Source organism: Chinchilla lanigera, unplaced genomic scaffold, assembly GCF_000276665.1.
Source record: "Chinchilla lanigera isolate Chin_1 unplaced genomic scaffold, ChiLan1.0 scaffold00078, whole genome shotgun sequence".
NCBI lineage: Eukaryota > Metazoa > Chordata > Mammalia > Rodentia > Chinchillidae > Chinchilla > Chinchilla lanigera.
The window spans coordinates 4,021,051-4,044,425 of record NW_004955479.1 but is presented as its reverse complement, the minus strand read 5'-3'; the positions used below and the strand labels follow the sequence as shown (position 1 = coordinate 4,044,425).

The window sequence follows — 23,375 nt, the reverse complement described above, 5'->3', positions numbered from 1 at the left end:
GCCATAATTTCCTTTTGGTCCTGAGAGCGTGGTATGACCTGGGGAATTGAGATAGAAAGCAGTAACTTTCACTGCCAACTTATAAGTCCTTCCTAAAGCCAAGACCAGTGAGTAATAGCTCAGTGGTTGATAAAATATAATTTTTCTAGCTATTGTCCTTGATGATAATGATGAATATCATTTATAATTATGTTTGTCTCATTACATTCGTTACTCAGATGGAGATTTAGTGAATTCAGTTCAAATGTTTAATGTCCACTCAAGCTTCCCCCAAATTATCCTTTCAGAAATCCATGGGAAAACATTGACCATCTATCCTTTTGGCCCACTTTGAAAAAAGAAAATAGCCTTGGCACTGTAGTTTATGCATATTGACCCAATTAGAGATAGAGCAAATCCCAATTAATTATAGCTTCAAGTAGCTCAGGGTACTAGGAACAGAGAACTCTAAATGGTCAGTCGTGGGAAGGGCGATAACTTGCTGAGTAATACTGCTTACTTACAGAGATATAATTCTCTATGTATCTATGTGTGTGTTATACAAGGTGTGCTGCTAATTATGTACAGATCTTAAATTATTGATGTATTACTAAGAAATAATTAACAATGCTAAAAATCACTAATGATTATGAATAAATAATTAGTCTCACTTTTCTTTTCTAAAATTTAAAATTGCTAAGACCCCTCACACAAATGGAAATATTAGGTAGAATTTCTACATCACTTATGACTTGAGAACATTGTAGCAGAGGGATTTTTTCCATTAATAACTCAGGTGTTCTCATATTTGCCATCATTTTTTACCATCATTTTTATTAAATTCTCTATACTTTGATGCTTTAAAATGAGTGTTTATCTTCTAGCATATGGAGGGAATCTTAAACCAGCTTGTTTATTTTCTTGCTCAGAAAACTAAATCCCTAAAAGGTGGAATCCCAGGCAGGGGCTTGCCCACAGGAACCTGGGACAGACAGATTGCAGCTTGATCATTTGGTCTTTGGTTTAGTTTCATTCCACAATAACAAATGGGGGCTTAGAGGATATTTTTTTAAATAATCTTTTTTAAGAGAGAACAGAGATTTTTCGAAGTTTTATTGTGAACTCAGAAAGCAGAGGGCGTTATACCCTGTCCAGGAGGAGGAGGAGCACTGAGTGGAGGGTAAGGAAAAGGCCAGATAAAGGCTTGTGTTCTTAGCACGCATGTTAGGTAGCGTCTGTGAAAAGATTTCCAGGAGCTAAACTAATTAGCTGGAAAACGGACTTAAGAACTCCAACTCGGTTTCTCTTTTAAGAAGTAACCGACATCATGTCTGAGGTATATGTCTTGCCTTACAGTTACCCAAGATCAGGGAAAGTCATAGCTGTAAGAACCCTTGGAGATGAAATGTGTTTTCCTCCAGGGAAGAGGACCAGCTGCGCCACACCTTCAGCCCCGGTCCGAAGGTCTCCCTTTCCTCACAGCCTCGCCCACTGACTCCCAGAGCAAGACTGAGGACACGAACAGGCTCAGGCCCCTCATTTCTGACCAGAAAAGACCAAGGCCCTGCTTACCTTGCACTCTGACTCCGTCCGCCCCGGCCATTGCCCCCAGATAAACAGCACTAGCCGGGTAGTCAGTTTAAATGGTATCTAAGGAAACAGTTTTGAAAGAATGTACTGAAAATGAGGGCTAATAAATGTTTTCATAATGAAGCAATTAGCATGATATTTAAACGATACCGAATGACTATAAAGCCAGGGTGAATAGATTCTAGCCCCACATGCTATTTTCTGAATCATCCCATGGAGAATAGATATGGCAAGTGACCGCTTCTGACAAATGAAAGCCATCTGCAAATGGCACAAATCATTTCTTTCAGCACTACTGAAAGGCAAACCCTTGGAGCTAGGCACCTTTTCATCTGTGGATATGCTAGCAAGTGGCAAATGACCATTCTATTGGGAACTGATTCCCAAGTGAAAAATGCCATGGTGCTTCTTCTTTAATTAACAGCCTTTTCACATCGCTAGCACATTAAAGCCATCCTGAAGAACACCCGTGCTTATGTAATCAATGTCACAGCGTCTCCGCCTAAACGAATAATAAATGTTCAGGCTCTGTACTAAGTGAAAAACCTGTTCTCCAAGACTTTCACCTTCATAAAGATGGGCTTATAAAAATCAAAAAAGGAAAAATTGGAATGTGGTCTCATGAGGATAAAAAGGCTAGTGTTAATAATTAACAAGGAGAATGAAGTGGAGTCAAATTAGTCATAATAGAGCCCGGAGTGACTGGCAAAGTCGCCTCTCATTATCAAAAAACTCATTAAGAAATGAAGAGGTGGAAATCCCGCTGGGTTATTCTCACACTTAGGCTGTACCAGAGATTATTTTTCAGATTTCTTTCAAATGAAGAATTGTTAGGTCACTGTATTGTATATTAGGTTAATCTTCAAGCTTGGAAATATGGAGGGCTGACACCTGCGTGTTATTCCACCTCAAGTGCTTAAATGAACAGTGCTTCTGAAATTCACGAATTGGTGTTTATAGATGTATTTGTGTGTACATATCCTGAGAACAATGCAGAAAAGGTATAACTTCTAGATTATACTGAGGCGAGGTGCCAGCATGGTTTTATAGGCTGGTACTTTTACATATGCTGGAATGACCACGAAAATGTGAAAATGTATCGAACTCTGACCCCTAGAGCTGATTGAATTCTAAAGTATATGTCAGAGTTTGTTTTACTGATAAGAATAATGAAAGAAATAAAAGCAGAGAGGAACTACTTTCTTTTCTCAATTGAATTCAATACTACATCCCTAGTTTCCTTATTACGTATAGACACTTTTTGTATTTAAATCTGAGTTTTATATTGTTTAGAGTCCAGTAGTGTCAAGACAGTAACCTGCTCTGAAATGTCTCTGTCTTTCACGGCAGATTTGCAGAAACATCTGACTTCTGCAGACTATGGATAGCAAGAACCCCACACTTGAGGGCAGTTGATACTGTTACAGCTGTAGTCAGTTGTTCCCACTAATAGGAACAGGCATCGCAGAACATAATCTCTATGATTCAAAGGCTGGGTGTGAATGGAGTAGATCTGCAGACTTTTGCATTTGGTCTGAATATTAAATAATCTCATAGAAGTCAGTATGAGAACTGTTAGTGTATGAGATATCTTGTCTTGGCCCTAAATCTTGGTTAAAACTCGTATTGACATTGACTGAATTAACCCCATAAGAAACAAGTACTGCATACCTATAATTTTCAAATTGAAGATACATGGGTAAATGAGAAATGTTTTCTGCACTTGAAAAGTATAAAATCTAGTGGAGGAGATGGATGCACAGTAAACTATAATACAGTATATTGAGAAGTAAGGCATAAGTCAGATTCATGTACTGACTTGTGAAATTTTTTACTATCGTTTTAAACTTGGATTTGTGGCTTTGGAATTTGCTGCTCAAAAAGTAAGCAATATTATAGTATCTGTGTTTTCTCACTCCTTGTCACTGTCTGTTTCTTGATGTACATATGTACACACATGAATCTATGTATCTTTAACAATTGCCCCAGAGGGGAAAGGAGCATTGCATATTAGTTTATATAGTTTATTAATGCTGTATTATACTTTAAAATAGGTGATAAATAGGTGCTACCTTAGAACAGCATTAATTAACTGTATAAACTGCTTACCAAATTTTTAAAAGATTAAAATCTACTGTCATTTCTATTCTACTTAATGGGTTGCCTTTTAGGAAGTGGATTTTTATTGATATTTATGCTATAATTAGACATTTTATTGAGTGCCTATTTAATGTGGCAGATTCTTGGCTGGGTGACATTCCTAGATCTCAGGATGTTCTAAGTGGGTTTGTGTGTACTTTTCTTTCATATAATGCCTTTTGTGGCTGTGGTTCTGACTTTTCTCCCGAAGCTCATATTTCCTGTGATAGACACAGTCACTACATGCACTTGTCAACTTGTACAGCAGCATATTAATTTTATATCTTTATCCATTGTTCTTATCTTAATCAGGGTTGATACAGTTTATATCCCTTAAATAATTGTTGTTTGGGGGCAGTCTGTTGATTTCATTGTGGTTGGTGTTTGTTGGGTTATAGTGAATGAGTTACTCACTTTGTTCTCAATTACCTAAATAGAATGTAAGTGGGGAAGATCATTCCTGCTAATAATCCAGGAGTACTAACTAACTGGAAAGGGTTGCACCAACATAAAACTGGATTTTGAGTTCAAGAGTTAGGAGCATATTTTTACTCTAAAAACAAATAAGTGAATTATTTTATTTGCTTATTCATTTTGTCTACTGATTGTTTTCTCAGGAAATGGTACTAATTGGATTGTAGCTTAATTTCTCTGTCAAAACCTTACTATTAAAAGCCTGTGACACAATACTCAAAAATCAGTAACCTTCCTGTACATGAATAACAGACTCACTGAGAGAGACATTAAGGAAACAACACCTTTCATAGTAGCATCCAAAAAATGCAATACCTAGGAATAAATCTAACAAAGAATGAAATAGACCTCCACATTGAAAACTACAGTACTCTGAAATTGGAGAGGATATCAGAAAATGGAAAGATATCCCTTGTTCTTGGATAGGAAGAATTAATATAATGAAAATGGCCATACTTCCAAAACTGTTATACAGATTTAGTGTAATTCTGATCAAAATTCCAATAGCATATCTCACAGAATTAGAGAAAACAATTATAAAATTCATTTAGAATCAGAAGAGACCTAGAATAGCAAAGGCAATTCAGGGGAGCAAAGGCAAGGCAGGGGGCATCCCATTTCTTATTTGAAATTATACTATAAAGCTGCTGTGATAAAAACAGCATGGTACTAGGAAAAAAAAAACACCTGAAGATCAGTGGAATAGATTAGAAGATGCAGAAACAACTCCAGACATACTCAGCCACCTTATCTTTGATAAAGGTGCCAAACACATGGACTGGAAGAAAGATAGCCTCTTTAATAAATGGTGCTATAATGTTGGGTGTGGTGATGCATGCCTGTAATCCCAGCACTCCAGACACTGAGGCAGAGGGATCATTGTGAGTTCGAGACCAACCTGGGCTACAAAGTGAGCTCAAAGCCAGCCTGAACTGCATAGCAAGACCCTGTCTCAAAAAGACAAGATTAAAAATAAATAAATACATAAATGCTGATGGAAAAACAGGCTTTGCACATGCCAAAGATTAAAATTGGACCCATATCTTTCACCATGCACTAAACTAAATTCAAAATGGATCAGAGATTGAAATATTAGAACAGAAACACTAAATCTGCTGGAAGATATAATAGGTAAAAGATATAATAGGTAAATGCGAGTTTTTATAATATAAAAAAGGTATAATTGGCAAAGACTTTATGGATAAAACTCCAGTCACACAGGAACTATCACAAAGAGTCAATAACTGGGATCTTATCTTATTAAAAATCTTTTTGCACAGCAAGAGAAATCACCAACAGAGTGAAGAGACAATCTGCAATGTCAAAAAAAAACTTTGTCTGGGCTGGGGATTTAGCTCAGCGGCAAAGAGCCTGCCTGGCAAGCGCAAGATGGTGAGTTCGGTTCCTGGTACCAGAGAAAAACCAAAAAAAAAACTTTGTCAACTGTTCCTCAGACAAAGGATTACTTTTTTTTCCCCCAGTACCGGGAATTGAACTCATGACCTTGCGCTTGCTGGGCAGGTGCTGGGCCGCTGAGCTAAATCCCCAGCCCCAAAGGATTCCTTTTGAGAATATATAAAGAACTCAAAAAAAATCAGACCCCTGAAATTTAAAGATCCAGTCCAAAAATAGATGAGATGAGTACACACTTCTCAGATGAAGAAATGCAAACAGCAAATAAATACATGAAAAAATGTTCAACATCATTGGTCCTGTGAGAAATGCAAATTAAAATAACACTGAGATTCTATATCACCCCAGAAAAAAATGGCTATCATCAAGAAATCAACCAATAACAAATGTTAGAGGGGCTGTGGGGAAAAGGAAGCCTTCCCCACTGTTGGGAATGTAGAGTGATACAACCACTATGGAAATCAGTGGGGAAATTCCTCAAAAAACTAGGATTGGAAGGTCCATTCAACCCAGCTATTCCCCTTTGGGAAATCTTCCCAGAAGAGTTAAAAACATCATACCACAGTGATATATGTGCACCCATGTTTATAGCAGCACAGTTTGTAATAGCCTGATCTTGGAAGCAACCCAAATGCCCATCAGCTGAGGAATGGATAAAAAAGATGTGGCCTTTTTATACAGTGGAGTATTACTCAGTCATAAAGGATAAACTGCAGACTTTTATAGGTAAATGGATGCAACTTGAGACCATACTCATAAGAAATAAACGAGATGCACATGTGCAAACATCATGTTGTCTCCCTAGTGTGAGAAGCTGAAAATTAAAATCCAAAGTGTACAACAGGTGTTGTAAAATGGGGAGAAACTTCAAAAGGAAAGAGAAACTAGGATGGGGAATGGAAAAATGAAGGATGGAAAAAGCAAAAATAGATAGATAGATATGATAGTTATACTACTAATTTCTCTTAGTTCATTGAAAAAGGTTTGTGCTAATATTGTTTTGAACAATTAAATGCTGATATCTTGTACTCTGAGTAAATAATTTAAAGATAATAATATGCAATGTATTAACCACTGTTAGCCTACTATTATCTTGTTTTGAAATTATTTTATTTTTTTCTCTTTAAAATAAAAAAAAGTGCCAGGCGTGGCGGCACACACCTGTAATACCAGCACTCAGAAGGCTGAGGCAGGAGGATCATTGCGAGTTTGAGACCAGCCTCAGCTACAAAGTGAGCTCAAGGCCTGAACTCCATAACGAACTCCATAACGAATCTGAACTCCATAACCAGACCCTGTCTCAAAAAATAAAATAAAATAAAATAAAATAGAATAGAATAGAATAAAGTGGAGGCTGGGGATTTAGTTCAGCAGCACAGCCCCTGCCTGGCAAGCCCAAGGTTGTGAGTTTGGTTCCAGGTACTGGAAAAAAACAAAACAAACAAGAAAAAATAGAATAAAGCCAAAAATAAAGCATATTACAGCTACTGTTGTAAGACTTCTGGGTATGTAAATAATCAACTCTAATTTATTAATTATTGGGGATGATCAAAATAATTAGGCCTCCCTATCACTGTAAAAAGTTTAGGTCTTATTTCATCCTTGTGCTTTCTTTTTGTCACTTCTAATTGTACTATAGGGTTAGTGTCATTGATGCGTCATATTTTCTGACAGGCAAACGTAATTTGGGCAGGGGAAGAGACAGTTATTTTGATGAGCAAAGGAGGTGCCAATCCTTCACTGCTGTTGTCATAACCACTTCTTGAGACTCAAGAGCAATCCTTTTGCTCTCACACCTCAGACGCAGCGTTGGAAATATCCCTGGATGAGGCCATATTGAGGACTCGCCTCTTCCAGTGAATTGTTGACAGCGGTGTCTTGTGCAGGCTCGACTTAGACAGGTGACAGCCCCATATCATAACCCATCCTTCGGAAACCAGATGGAGTAGACGGAAGCACTCACTCTCACGCCTCGGGCTACGTGTTACAGGGGCTTTTGGCAGCATCTGATAAGAGTAGGGTACAAACTGGCATATGGGTAACTAAGAAAAAGAGCATACATTTACATAAGCAAATGTAGTGCCTATGTATTCCTGCAGTGCTGCTTTTTGATACCAGATACTCTCTTTCTTTCCCCTCTGTGTGTATTTCCCTTCATTTCTTCTCTCCCACTTCTTCCCATCTTTCTCTGTCCATCTCATCTTCCTCCCTCCTTCCTCTTCCCCAGTCATTTACTAAGGAAATAATACTGTCGGTTTTCCAAAACTTTTAAGTATGAGCTCATCCATTCAGCTTTAAAAAACAAAAAGAAACTCTCAGCTGAAATATAAGTAAACCTTTAGCCAAATTGGAAGCTTTTTGTAGTTCATAGCAATCACGGGTAATCTCCATTTGTTCCAAATTCTATGGGAGAAAAAGAAAAAAAACCATTCATTTTGAAGAACCATAACTGATTAGAAAAAAACATCCTATTTTGGCACATTCATTTTGAAAAAGAGATATAAAATTGCCAGCCTTTCTATCCAGTAGGATCTTTAGCAGTCTGACTGGACATGTGCATCAATAGTAGGATCTCCTGTGACAGCAGCGCCTACTGCCGTCTGTATGTGTGAAGTATGAGGCAATATGTAGTCTTCACTGGCTTCTGTGGCTGTCATTTAATGCAATCTCCTGAGTAATAGCGTAGTTCTTTTAGTTGTATCCAAATGTTTATTCACTCAATAAACTTACTAGCCCTGAGGCAAGAGCATGGCTAGATACTGAGAGCACAGACATGGTTCCTGCCTCACGGACAGACATGTCAGTAGATGCAGGCACCATTTGCACAACAGGGACCAAGGGGAACCTGTACAGAGTTGGGAATAAGCAAGAAAAGCCGGTAACTGGGCAGGGAGGCAGCAGAATGAAGCCTTTTTTAAAGAAATTGAGGATTTAAAATGAATCACAAGTATCATTGTACTATAGTACATAGGAGTCAGGCCCACGGGATGTGTGCCAGAGAGGTAATTTTAAGGCAGATCTTGGAGCGAATGTGTACCATATGAAGGCCTTTGAAGTTTGTCATGGGATCCACTAAAAGATTACAGTCTTATAAGTACAATAGCTTGTTTTATACTTTAGCAAACGCTTCTGCTTAAGATTTTGAGAATATGGACTGGCAGAGGGAGAATTACTAAAGGCCAGTTAGGAAGTAAGTGCGTGAGGGGAGACAGGAGATAGGGTGAGGCGAGTGTAACACCAGTAGCATGGAGGAAGAAAACAAAGTATAACAGTATGATACAAAGGATACAAAATAACATAAGTCTTGATTACTAGTTGGATGTAGGAAGGGAGAACAAGGCATGTGGTACCAGCTTTCATGTTTCTTGTGTCATAATCAAATAAGAAAGTCTCTGTATTTTTACTGTAAAGATGGGAATACAAGAAAAGTTGTTTTTTTAAACAAGACAGTAAATCTGGTACTTATCAAAGCTGTGAGAAAAGGTACCTCTTCCTAGAAATGCATCTGAGTCAATTGCTGCTGAATCTTGATATCATTATAACATTTAATAGCAACACTGAGTATAATTCTCCTCACATGTTTCTTCATTTTAACAAACTAAATGTGACTTCACTGTAAGAAAGTAGCTTTTAAACTGATAAGGTGTGTTGCTCATTTGTAAAAGTCTATTGTATAAATACGTGTTTTGGTCTTAGGTGTAATAAAAAATATTGACAGTAGTTACCACTACCTCTCCAGATGAAAAGCCTGGTTCTCCAATGTTTTTATTAATGGGCCATATGAATGAAGGCTAGGCGCATAGTCTTGCTGGATGCCAGTGTAAAACTTTCCATCTTTTAGTGAGAATTACATTATTACTGCATTTAATATTTTTCAAAGTGTTAATTTATTTTTCCAGTCATTACATGTAATAGTCTTGTTCAGTATAACTTTTTCATATTGTAATTGAGGTTTTTTTCCAGAATTCTCATTCAGCATTCCTATATCTTAGAGGTATTGATGTTAGGTTGGAGGATGGCTGAATGGACAGCCAATAGCTTATAATAACCTAAGTAGAGGAGAGATGTTATTACAACCAAGATTAAAATGGGGCTTTGGTATCAAATCTTGGCTCTACTGCCCTATGACTGAATGAACTTAGGTGAGCATCCCACACTCTCTGTGCCTGTTTTCTTTTTGATAAAGAGTTCTCAAAGTCATAGTTCCTTGTACACTTTTTTGTGATGAATAAATGAGAAAGTGCACAGTATAACTTAGCTGAATTTTTGGCACTCCAGAAATGCTGGGGAGGAGAAAGGGAAAGAAGAGGGAGACCTAATAACTGGGTCTGACTTAAAGACCCAGTAACTCAGATTCCATTGTATTTTTAAATTTGCCTATCACAATGATTTGGATACTTTATAGGAAAATATTGCATCCTTATTTGGTGGCATTTGGTAAAAGTAACTGAATTACATAATCTATAGTACCCTCTACCCCTATGATTAAATCTACAGGAAAAAATAAGCTCCTCTTAGTGTGATAATGAAAACATCAGATAACTTTAGCCTTCTAAGCAAGGTATTTCACATTAAATATGTGTATTACCACTTTAACGGGAAAGCTTTTAGCATGCAATGAAGTCAGAAAAGATTTCTTAACTACAAAGAAGGACTGAGTCATATTAGAGACATAAAAACATAAATCAGTGTTGCAGGAACTGATCACCAACCTCTGCTGTACTGTTGATCACCTGTTCCACATAGCAGCCAGAGAGATTATCACATCTCTCATCTACTTAATAATAAAAATAATAAACCTTCCCATTGCACCCAATAAAACCTATCCCCTTCTCCATGCCCTATGATCTGTACACTCCATGAACCACTCTTCCTTTCCTTACGATACTCTTCATCCTTTTAAAAGGATATTAACTTACTCCTCTGGCTTTCTCAATCTTTTTGAAAGGACACTAGCCTATGCTTCCGAAGTTTGGGCTAGCTGTCCCCTTAATGGAAATCTCCCCTCCAGATCGTCCATGGGCAGCTCTTCTGTTATTTAGATTTAACTAAAATACTATCTTGCAGAAAAACCTTTCCTCACCATGGAATACATTTTTTACATGAACACTTTCATTTCAGTGAGTTGTTACAAAAGGTCATAATTAGGTTTAGTATATGTCATTTGAAAATTATTCACAATTAATAACAGTATTAACTAAAAAATTACAAATTCTTAATTGAATATTTCTTAGTGTTAAGTTTTTCCTGTAGCACATCTATTCTTTCTAGGTGCAATCTAGGCACATACTGACCATGTTCTATGAAATTACATAGTACACATGGAAAGCATCCATCTCCTGAATGAAGTAAGTAGAGCATGTCCAAAAGTTTTCTCCTAGCAGCACAAAATCTTAAACTTCCATTGTTGCTTTTTAAATGAGATATTCCAAACTGCAACTCATTAAAAACTAATAGAAAACTGAAAAAAAAATCCAAATGATACATTTTTAAAAAAAAAACCTGTGTGCTAGGCTGGGGATATAGTTCAGCAGCACAGGGCCTGCCTAGCAAGCATGAGGTCCTAAGTTCAATTCCCGATACCAAAAAAAAAAAAAAAAATTAGAAAGACCTATGTGCTAGGTTTGGGGTGTAACTGGGAGTAGATTTCCTATTCACATATGAGAAACCCTGTATTCAGTCCCCATACAGAGTTGTAAACTGGATCACCTAAAAGAAAGTCCACAAATAACTGAGAAGCTCATGAATCAAAATAGATATTCCCTAGCCCAGAGTCACTATCCTAGTGAAATAAGCAAATGTAAGGTCTTAGAAGCAATTAAGCTTCCCTCTTAGAATTGCACAGGTTTAGCACTTCTGTGATACACAGCCTGGCACAGAAACTCTTTCTCCTTAATTGCTGCATTTACATGTGTCAGGACCTTCATGGGAACTGGCAGCTCCCTAGAATTCTAGAAAGAGGTCATGTGCCTTTATGTTAAACCTCTTAGAAGGGACAAACATACCACCTGCCAGGAACATTCTATAGAGATACAGTCTAGTTCTGTTTTGACAGCCATATGTAGAAGGCTTATTATACTTTTCGGTCAATTTCTGTGATATGACATTCAATATAGAGAGCAAACCCCTTTATCATCTGTATTTTATCAGTTCTCCTGTGTCAGGTTCAGGAAATTTTTTTTCATCCATATTTTCCAAATGACTGATATTTTCCCTCTGACAAACACTCTTTCTGCTTGGCTATTTCAGCACTTTTGTGTAATGGAAAATTTCACAAACACTTGCAAGAGATCTTTGTGCCCTTGGTTATTCGCTACGTGGATCTCATGGAGTCCTCCATCGCCCAGTCAGTTCACAGAGGTTTTGAGCAAGAGACATGGCAGCCTGTCAAGTAGGTATCTTACCTAGTGCTCCCAGAGTATCTACTTCTCAATCCTGACCTTATGGCTTTACACATGGCCGTCTGTAGTTATTGCTTACAGTGGTCCCTTCCCACGTTGTTTGTTTCTTTACAGGAATATCGCCAACAGTCTTCCCAATGTAGCTCTTCCAAAAGTTCCAAGTCTGCCTCTTAATCTTCCACAGATTCCTAGCTTTTCTACTCCTTCGTGGATGGCTTCTTTATATGAGTCCACGTGTGTATTCCTCACTTATTTCCTGGTGGTGTGTTAGCTAGTGCATGGCCTGGGCTGTGTTCTGTGCAGATGCGTTTAGATTGCATGGCATTTATCATCGTTGGTTGAGGAGTACCATGTTTTTGGCTTTATGTGTTTGAATTTTTTAATCTGTTAAGCTAAGTTTAGAATATCGATGATAAATGACACGGACCAAAAAGAGAAAAACATTCTGGTTTGTGTAATGCATATGTAATCTGTGGTGCAAGGTTCATTTTGTGACCCAAGTTGTCTGCCTTGAGTGATATAATCAGAGTTCTCCTTATATAGACAATCAGTATGGTAAACACATTTCAAGGATGCTTAGGTTCAGCTTTCTTACCACCCACGCTTATCTGGTACATGTCGAAAACAATTATAAGAACAATTTCGAGAATATAATCTTTTTCTATTTTTATCTTAGTCTCCATAGTACAGAAACTGGATTGCATCTTGCAGGGAAGGGGTTGTCCTTTATTTCCCAACACTAGGAAATTCCTTTTTGGTTCCTTTCAAATTTCAGTAGGTGCACATTGTTACTTTATTGCAGATTCAGTAACTCAGAGTCAATAAAGTGAAAATTTATGAAGCTTGAAATTGATCGGTCCTTAATTTAGGTCTTAGCTCATTAATCATTCATCTTCCTTAGCCTCGCTTTCCTCAACTCTGAACTAGTTACCACCTAATTGAAAGACATTTTTGTGAGGATTTTTAAAAACTGCATAAAAGTACCTGTCACATCCTATGCTTTCAATAAATGACTACTAGTAGTCCTTTTGGCATATCTAAAAAGCCCGTACATGATAATTATTACTATTCTACATCATCATTATACCTGTCATCTGTCATCATCATTATTTATAACTACAGTTTTAAAACTCTGAGTCTTGTACCAATCAAATAAACAATTAATAGTACCAGTTTACAGACGTAAAAACACAAACAGTAACAGCCTTGCCCAGGATCTCAAGTGGTGTCAGCTAGAATGAATAAATATTAGGAGAAAAATAGCTTCCATTTACTGAGAATTTGCTATGTTCTTTATCTCATTTAATCCTTATAACAACTCTGGGAGATAAATGTCATTATCTCCATTTTACACTTAAAGAAACCTCAGTCACAACGAAGTTAAGAAACAAAACTTTCCCGATATCTTACAGCAAGTGAGTGACAGAGGCGAAATTTGAACCCAGTTTTCCTTGCCTACAAAGCTTTCACTCCTGCTCAATTTATTCCATCTCCAGGATGCTTAAAAATGTACTAGCTTTGTCTCTATCCCACCACGAGGTATCAAATCTCTACCCAGTTTAGTATGCATACAATCAGGGAAACAAGAAGGAAATCACCAAGAATGAGAACAATAACATGCAAAGAAGTATGGCCATATTTCTCCAAGTTAAACACCATCTTTGTACATATAGTAACTACTAGGATATTATGTTACTTGTGAATTTTTTTTCTTATAGGTAAATGCTCTTGGACATTATGGTATGTAGAGTGGTGTATGTATGTGCGCAGAAATTACTAACAAAGTGGAATGAAACTTTCTAATTCTATGCGGTATTTCATTATACTGTCATATAATTTAACTCATCTTCCTCATTCGTTATCTACTTAACAATTTATTTTAACTGAGATCACTATTGTGAGCTTTATGCTATAAAATTTAATTTTCTCTTATTGTTATTTTATTAGCTTGATATTTATGTGAACATTGAAACACTTAGTATTGAAGACCACTTTTAAAATATAAATTTTAAGACAGGCATTATGAAAAATTGGACTTGTATAAATACAGTGATTATACTTCCATCATTTTAAGTAAGTTACAAAAATGTGTATGTTTTACATATCAATCTCCATTATTTTCTACCAAAGTTATCAGTCTTAGGTTCTCTGTTATGGTAACCAGAAATACTCCTAGTGTTAAAAATGTTATTGCAATTAACTTTTTGATGTTTTATTATAAAATATTAAATGGCAAGAAACATTTCCATTTTGCACAAGAATTAAAGGTACAACCCTGATTAAATAAAAGGAACTATATAAAGATAACCAGACTGGAGATGTAGCTCAGTGGTGAAGCAAGCCTATGCCAGGCCTGGGTTCAACCCCCAACATCATAAAAATAAATGTATAAAAGTGACCAGGAGTTTAAAGGTACAAGCTGCTAATTCATGGCTCCTGTTAACAAGTAGTCCAAAAATGAAAGGGAGGAAGGGAGAAAGAGAAAGAGAAAAATGAAGGAAGCATATTTCTACACATCACTCTTACTCAGTATGTACAATCTTCTAGTTTTAGCTCTAGAAATGCCAGTAAGATAAATTTAACACTGGCATATTTAGGAAATGATCTTAGAGTCTATTATTCAGATATGAATTCTTTAATCTGTTAATAATACCTTTAGGAATTGGTCACTGATTAGGAAAAATTTAAATAAAAAAATCTCTGAGTAAATTGTAGGTTATATATGCCAACTCCAGGGAAAACCTATTTATATTTTTTCATATATCTATTTAATTATAACAAATTCTGTTATCTTAATTACATTGCCAGTTAAGCACATTTATTATCTAGTATTCTATCATAGCATCAAATAGAAGAAAAATAATGTCCATATTCCCTGTAAAGATTTAGTTGTTACATATTTTGAGAAAGTCAGTTTTAATAGAATTCTTCTTTTGCTATTCAGTAGATTTTGTTTTGATGATGGTTTTTGTTATTGTGTAATTGAAGAATATATATTTTTAAATTGTATTTTTTCAAAGTAAAAAATTATGAGACACAAATTTGCTTCTTTGCCAGTTATATCCAATTCAAACAAAAGTTTTCCAATCTACCAAACTGCTCAACATACTGTGGACATACAGGAAGTTTTGCCTAGCCATTCTTTTCTCTTAATTTTAGTTACATAGGGCAAAAGGAAAGTTAAAGATGATGTTTTCTTTCACATTTTTTTACAGTAGTATGTTTTTTCTTTCACATCTTTTTTATACTAGTATCAGCATGGTCTTGCCAGGTTCTTTTTTTTTTAATGGTACATTTGGAACATGTTAAGGTGAGGAACTCGAAGTGAGTAAAGTTCAATGAGTACTAGTCATTGTTTGGCTGTGATTGGTCCCTTGAGAACTTGACCCGGAGGATCTCTTGTGTAGACCAGGACACGACAAGGCATCCCTGGCTGAATGGAAGAAAGAAAGCAACATACCTCGGTGATGGAGCCGGGATGCTGAGGCTAAGGTGGAGGGCAGAACCAAAGCTTTTAATTAGCCAGAGCGATGGGTGATTTTTCTAAAGCTAGCTAATTAAGATATATTAAGCTAAAGAGTATAGCTATTTAAATAATTTTATTTTTGTAAAAATTTTCCTCTATGGTCTTGTAATAAATGTATTTGTTTTATTTTTTTTTGTATTTTGCAAAGTAAAACTATAAATTTTACTTTAGTATATGGGAAGCAGTCGTTAGAAATCTGAGAACAAATGAATCTGACAGCAGTTTATGTTTTACGTTGTTTAGTTTTGTTTTGCTTTTGTTTTGTTGTCGCCTACAATTAAGTCTCAATATGTTTTAATGTAGGAATATTTTACTTTCAAAACATGCTTCACTGTCAGACTATCTACTTGCACTAAGGAAAGTAATAGCATTATCCTTTGCCCAAATATTTTATGAACTCTTCTATAAATTGCCTCCATACATGGTGTGAAAGTACAGTCCCTTAATTTTACAGTAGTAGTAAATACCTTGCAAATCCAGACTCTGCAAATCCAGACTCAGCGATTAGACATGAGGATTTGAATGCATGATTTTGCCCCAAATTCAGAGCACCTTGAATGTCATTTTTCTGTGAGACCATACCTTGCATTAAGTTGGATTTTAATTGTGAGGTGGAAAAGTCACAAAGCATTTCTGAGTTAAAAAAAAAAAAGAGGTTTGTTTCCCTACCTGGCCTGTCGTTTTATTCCTAGTACTTATTTCATGTTTACCTGTAACTGAGACAGACCTGTGAGGTCCTTGTTTGCTACACACCAGCAGAGAGACAGAAGTCATCACGAAGACAGAGGGACATATGCATGAATGAAAGAGTAAAGCTATTAGCTGCTGAATTCATAGTTGCATATGAATTTTCTTGTATGAAATGTCCTTCTTGGATTTCCTAAGGGGGAATATTTCTGTATTTGCTTCTTTCTTAGAGTTTAGTGAAGAACATTTAAAATGGTTGTCGTTGTTGACTAATTTTCACTACTATCCTTATCCATTTTACACCATTTCATGAAATGTTACTGTTCTACTTATTCCTTATTTTTCTCCTTGCCATGTCTTAGAAGTGGAAAGAGTACTGAAGAAGCAGCTCAGTGTAGAGTGTTTGCCTAGCATGGGTGAGGCCCTGGATAGATCCACAGTACATCAAAAATGATAATAAAAATAAAGATGTGGAAAGGAAGGATTAGAACACTGAACAAAGAAAATGTTGGATCATTAAAGATTTTATGTGATATTCTTTTCACTGATGGCAACAGATACAGAAAGAAAACAGTGTGTTGGTGATCCCTATAGCTAAGATTGGAAGTTCATTATATCCTTCATTTTCCCTTTCTCTTGTAGCAATGGTTCAGCAACATCAGAAGATCTTTTTTGGAAACTTGATGCTCTGCAAATGTTTGTCGTTGACCTTCACTGGCCAGAACAAGAATTTGCTCATCACTTAGAACAAAGACTTAAACTAATGGCCAGTGATATGATAGAGGCCTGTGTCAAAAGGTAGACATAAATTTTCAAGTTGCTGTTTAAAATACCAGCACCCGAAATACCACTTTTTTCCAAGTGTTTATCATATAATTGTCTCAAAAAGTTATTCCATATGTGCTACTATTCCAAAATGTAATGGGCATTAGGTTCTTTGGCCTAAATTCTGGGGACATATGTAATGTATAAAATTGACCTGATACTTTTCTTTTCAGGTCTCCCAATCATTGCCCTGATCAGTAGCACCCATACCGTATTAATCATTTCTGTTGTGTTCTCTGTCTTCTTGGGAAGACTGCACTTTAAAGTCCCAAAATAATATCTCCCGAGACATATGGAAAAGGTCTATTGAGTTCTTCATGTGTTGTGTGCTCTGTCTGTGTGCTGTGAAATAGCATGGCAAACCCTAAGTATCATCAGCACCCTCCATTGTTCTGGGGTTACTCAGCATTTTCAGATATTCTCTACCCACATCAGATGAGTTGTGACTATCTATTTGCATTCTTTAGCATTCAAGTAGTAGTAAATTATGAGGCTTTGGATTCTTCCAAATGTGCTTTTGTTTTCTTAAAATCTTTTACAAAACCAACGTTTTATCCTAACTCATCAAGCATTCTTTTTTCCATTGTTTGTGATATGTTTAAGAACAGATGTGGGAGTTGGGCATATAGCTCAGTAGCACAGCACCTGCCTGGCAAGTGCGAGGTCTTGAGTTCATTCCCAGTACAAGAAGGGGAAAAAACAAACAAACTGTGGGACACCACATTAGAATAATGGTTCAGCACTGGTTGGAACAACTGAATATTCCTGATAATATTTCTTTAAACCAAGAAAAATTCTGTCTTCAGAACAATGTTCACAGACTCCCTAGAGCAAGGCTATGAATTAGATCGTTTCATGTTGTACAAAAATCATCTATAATTCTGATGTCTCAAGTCTGTGGGTGATCTTTGGACTCTTTCGCAAAACCGATTCCAAATTGCCCATTACACAGTTTCTTTCAAACACCTACCTATACACTCAAGTGCTTACAGACTCAAGTGACCTAAAAGAAATGCACATCGTCTGTTATATGCAGACCATTATATTTTACAATTTTTCAGACTTAATTTTTTTAATTTGATAAGCCCTTATTCTGCTTTAATACGGGGGAGCATGTGGTTTTTTCCTATTTGGAAATAAATTTAGGCAATTAAATGAAACTGAAGGTTTTCCAGTAATTACAATATGTAAAATATAACAAAAAGCTGCATTTGAATAGTGATATTTTCTGAAAGGCAGTGTAAAGCTCATACCCAAAATACTACCTGATTTTAAAAAATGGAAATATTTATTCTTATATAAAATATCACATTCTGACCTTTCATTTGAGACACCTGTAAAGAAGACCTCTCATTACCAGCGCCCAGGCGCTGTGACTCTGCTCACTCCTCATTTGCGTGTTTTGAATTAGCATCTTGTAGTGTTGCTTTCTCTTTTACAAAACAGGTGGAGCATATGTCAAAATTTCTTACTCTAAATTCATGTTTTAATAACTAGAACAAGAACTGCATTTGAACTCAAGCTGCAGAAAGCAAGTAAAACAACTGACTTGCGCATTCCTGCTTCCGTGTGCACAATGTTTAATGTATTAGTCGATGCCAAAAAGCAAAGCACTAAACTCTGTGCCCTGGATGGAGGACAAGAGGTAAGTGGAGTGTGCGCCATGTGAACATGCAGCAGAGAGAGCCCTGGCAGAGGAGAAACCCTGGCTCGTGTCAGCTTCTCTCTCTTATATAAATGCTGCCTAAAATTTTATAAGTGGCCACTGGACTTCAGGTACAACTTTTAGGTGTTGTATATTTTCATAAACATTGCTTTATATAAGCAAATTAGAGAGCTAAAAAGCTACTTGCTTTGTTTATACAAATGTAGAATATCCACAGTTTGCATTCATAAAAGTAAGCCACAAAACATAGTGCATGAAATATTTTATTTACACAAAAGTTTTCATTTTTTAACGATCAAGTAAAAATATGCTTAAAAATTAGCCCTAGCTGTTATCAATAAATATTCTATTATTTCAGTTTGATTTATATTTGTTTGGTTTTAAATTCAGAAATACAATTTCAGTTTATCCCATGAGTTATTTTTGATGGGAGTGGTAACTGGTGAAAGCTGATTTTAGATTATCTGTTTAAGTTGACATTTTGTTGCCTTTTTTCCATTGTAATTACTTTTTTACTTTTTCATCATTTCTTTATTTTTCTCTCATGTCTTCTTCATCATCATTTCCCCCATGGCATGATCCAGTTGGGTAGTCAGTGGGTAAGTTTTTTTTAAAGAACATTTTTCATTCGAATTATTATTTTTAGAAATGTGTGTTTTTAGTTTCATCTTTTCAATGAAATGACATCATTCCATTTTTAGGTTTTTTTTTTTTTAATTTCAAAGAGAATTGTAAATGAGAAAAAAAAGGACAATAGCAGCATACGAGTATCACAAACATAAACAAACCAAAGCAAGGACATTTAAAGTGAAACAGGGTTTCAAGACAAAATAATACAAAGTACAGAGGTTGTTATATTACATATTGCTCTCTTCAACTACATTGCTCAGATTACCAGATGTAAGAATGGAAAATTTTTCAAAGCATGAAAGAGAATAAGAAAATAATTATTAGATAAAACATTAGAGATAATACAGAGTTTCACTAGACAAGATGGTAGGAATTCATCATGGTAGATCCATTGCATATTGTTACCTTCAAATCAGTTGCTCAGATTACCGGACAGAAGCATGCAAAATTGGTCAGAACATAAAAAATTTTAAGCATTAACTGTTCTTTCAATACACCATCAGACATCAGCAATACAGTTATTACAGCTATTCATATATCTATATTTTGCTTTCCTTCTTTATTTTTTCTTCTTTCCCTCATCCCAGTCATTTATTCCTTTGAGCAATTTCTTTCCCTTTCCTATCATCTATTGTATGTTTCAAGTTTTACCTAGTCTTTCAGGTTCCTACACCAGGGAGACAATATGGTGTTTACACATTTTTAGGTTTTTAGATGATGTATGTTTCTATGTGTGTGCATGTGTATAAGGCAGCTTACTGTGACAGTAATAGCCCAAAGACACATTAAGATATATAAAAATACTTAGTATCTTAAATAATATCAGGAATAATGTCTCTTCACTGTTGGCCTGGAAAATCTATAAACTTCTTTTAATTTTTAAAGATAAGATTTTTTTCATTTGTACCTGTTTGCTGTACATGAAGTCTGCATCCATTTTAGGGAGTAGGTACATACACATAAAACATCTTAATTCTTTTACATTCCCCTTCCCCTCCCAACCCGCATCCTTTGTTTATCTCCAAATCCGCTGTTTGCATTTTCATTCCTCTTATTTTTAGTTCACATTAGTGCTCACACTCATTGTGGCTATTTGACAAGTACCTGACACATTCTACATCACTTTACTTCCCAGTCCCCTCTTGCACACCGCCCCATGGACCCCTTCCCATTCACAAAAGATCCATCTTCCTATTTCCTTCTATCAGGCTTTTTTTTTTTTTTGCTGTTTATTTGTACTTTGCCTTACTCAAAGGAGAGATACCATATGGTATTTAAGCTTGTGTGTCTGATTTATTTCACTTAACATTATATTGTCTAGGTATATCCATCTTCATACAAATATCTCCTTAATCCTTCTTTATTGCTGAGCAGTATTTCATTATGTGTAGGTACCACATTTTCTTTACCCATTCATCTACTGAAGGATATACGGGGTGCTTCCAGGATTTAGCTATTAAGAATTGTGCTGCTACAGGGGCTGGGGATTTAGCTCAGCGGCAAAGCGCCTGCCTGGCAAGCGCAAGGTCGTGAGTTCGGTTCTCGGTACTGGAGGAAAACCAAAAAAAAAAAAAAAAAAAAGAATTGTGCTGCTACAAACATTGATATGAATGTATCATTGTAATATGATGTCTTTAGCTCTTGTCGGAAGATACCTAGAAGGAAAATATCTGGGTTAAATGGAATCTCTAATTTATTTCTTTGAGAAATTTTCATACTGATTTCTATAATGGTTGTATTAATTTACATTCCCACCAGCAAAGAACCCTCCTACAAGATAAGTTTGTTTAAAACCAAATGAATTCTCTTTTTTTTAAAGAAAATCTGAATAAATTTAAGAGCAAAGTTACTATTAACATTTTCAAGCATTTGTAGTATGCACTTTTATAGTATACAGAAGAATATGAAGTTTGGAACTCTAGATGACATGACATTCCAGGGTGACCCTGAGTACTTGCACAGGAGGCCACACCCAAAGTTACCAAACACATAACTAACTTTGGGTTTTAGTGAGGTACAAGTTCTTCAGCACCGTGGGATGTAAACATTGTCAGAGGCAGGGAAGATCCTGCCTGTGTCATGAGACTTTTGCCCTCACACGCACAAGGTCTTCCAGAAGAACCACCTAGTACCTCTGAAATACATGGATTCAAACCCTTTTTGCATAGAGGATTGACTAGATTACACTCTTCTGATGTTGTTAAGATCTTTTTCATGTTCTGAAAGCAAGTTAACTCTTACAAATCTTACAGTTTAACGCATGGCAGTCAAACACAGAGCTACCCTTACAAAGCCAATAATTCTTGTCCAAAAGCAAGGGCTTAGCTAAGTGAGAAATTAGACAAGACCTACTGTTTGTGACTTTCATACTTACTTACCCCAGATACAGACATTAGCTCCTGGGCCATAATGTGTGTGTATATACTCATATTTCATGCACTGAGCAATTCAGAAGGAACATGTATTTCTAATACTGTAGCACATAGCCTTACACACACACACACACACACACACACACACACACCTGACATATAAATGTTATAGAATGTTCAGTAATTATTATTCTCTGATCACTTACAACTTGATTTATTATCTCTAATTACCTGGATGAGCAGGCAGCTGGTTTGGGTGCCAGTGACTCCTAATCACCTCTCCATGATTTTCAACACTCAGATGTAAGCCTCTGATTGTCTGCCTGAGAATATTAAATATCTTCATAAGGCCATTCTTTCCACATCTAGATTATAACATCATTTTGCCTGTTCCCATTAACTCTGGGTTTATCCATTTGTTCTCATTTTAACAGATATTGCAGTACCTGACGCATAATAAGCACTTAGTAAATATTTGTGAAGTGAATGAACATACTGACTTGTAACTGCTTTAAAAATCCTCCCGTGTAAGAAACAACTCACTCTAGTACTTGAAAAGAAGAGCAGCCACACACAAATGCCAAGCACTGCCCCATATTCATAATAGTTCTTTACATTATGATGGGTGGTGTTGAAGAATAATCTGCTACTGTTTATGTCTGCACCTGTATCTTCTCGTCAGAGACAATTAGTTCCCACAATTTTCACACAATTAACATAGTTCAAAATGTCAGGGTGTAAAACCCATTAGCAACTCTGAAAAGTGATAAATAAGAATTTCAATACAAAAAAAGGATTGTGTACTTTGCTTTTGCTCAAATAAATATACCCTAATAATTGCACAGGCTTTCCCTCTGTAAGTATGGGACATCTATATTTGGAATTGTTGAATATTGGTACATACATGACAAGCACAGTTGAACAAGTAGACACAATTTTATAGAGTGCAACAAAGTTCTTGAAAAAGATTGTTAGACAACTCAGAACCATGTAAAAATACATACTACACAATGAGACCTAGTAGAAATTATTTCTAGGATTACAAGGAAATTGCCTTTCTGAGGTAAATTTATTGTCTTTGTTGAGGTAAACCCTTCCCACTCCTTCCCACCCTCAGTCCCTTCTGTGTTTCTAAATTCCAGCTCTGTTTTCTTACATGCCAAATGATGTGCAAACATAATCTGCTAGGGTCCAGCATGGAGTGGTGAGGGAGCAAATGACCTGCTCGTGTGACAGCAGTGTGTAATGAGTCAGCAATCTCAGATAGTTCCTCAGGGATAGATGTTGTGATCACAAAGCCAGCACAGTGTTTGGGACCCATGTTATTCACTGCTGCAGAGAAGCAGGTTGACTGCACTGGCTAGAAGCATTTACCTTCCCTTGGAGCAAATTCATCCAGTGGCTCCAGTGGTTGAAGATGAGGATAAGAATACATGAATGGGCAGTGCAAGTGACCAGTGGATCCCACTGCTGCAGGATTTGTTCTCAAAGAAAAGTGCTTCCATTTCCAGAAGTAAAACCAATGCCTTTAAAAGGTATCCCAAGAGAAAGACTGCAGTCTTTTAAGAAAGCTTGGTTACACAGGCATTTAGTCTTCATTTCTTGTTTTTTTACATGTCTTAGTTACTTTTCTCTCGCTAAGACAAAATACCCTAAACCCAAAATTAAAGGAG

At 36.3% G+C, this 23,375-nt stretch overlaps 1 protein-coding gene across 1 annotated transcript in view; it reads left to right on the top strand.

The window, feature by feature from the left end:
* Cadps2 (Ca++-dependent secretion activator 2) overlaps positions 1-23,375 on the top strand; it is a gene marked incomplete at its 5' end in the record, with an annotated part of 523,834 nt that overhangs the window by 441,285 nt on the left and 59,174 nt on the right. The window contains 5 exon segments of the mRNA XM_013503273.1: positions 11,845-11,986; positions 12,111-12,230; positions 16,852-17,007; positions 18,532-18,679; positions 19,285-19,299. Coding sequence (XP_013358727.1) covers positions 11,845-11,986; positions 12,111-12,230; positions 16,852-17,007; positions 18,532-18,679; positions 19,285-19,299 — 581 coding nt within the window.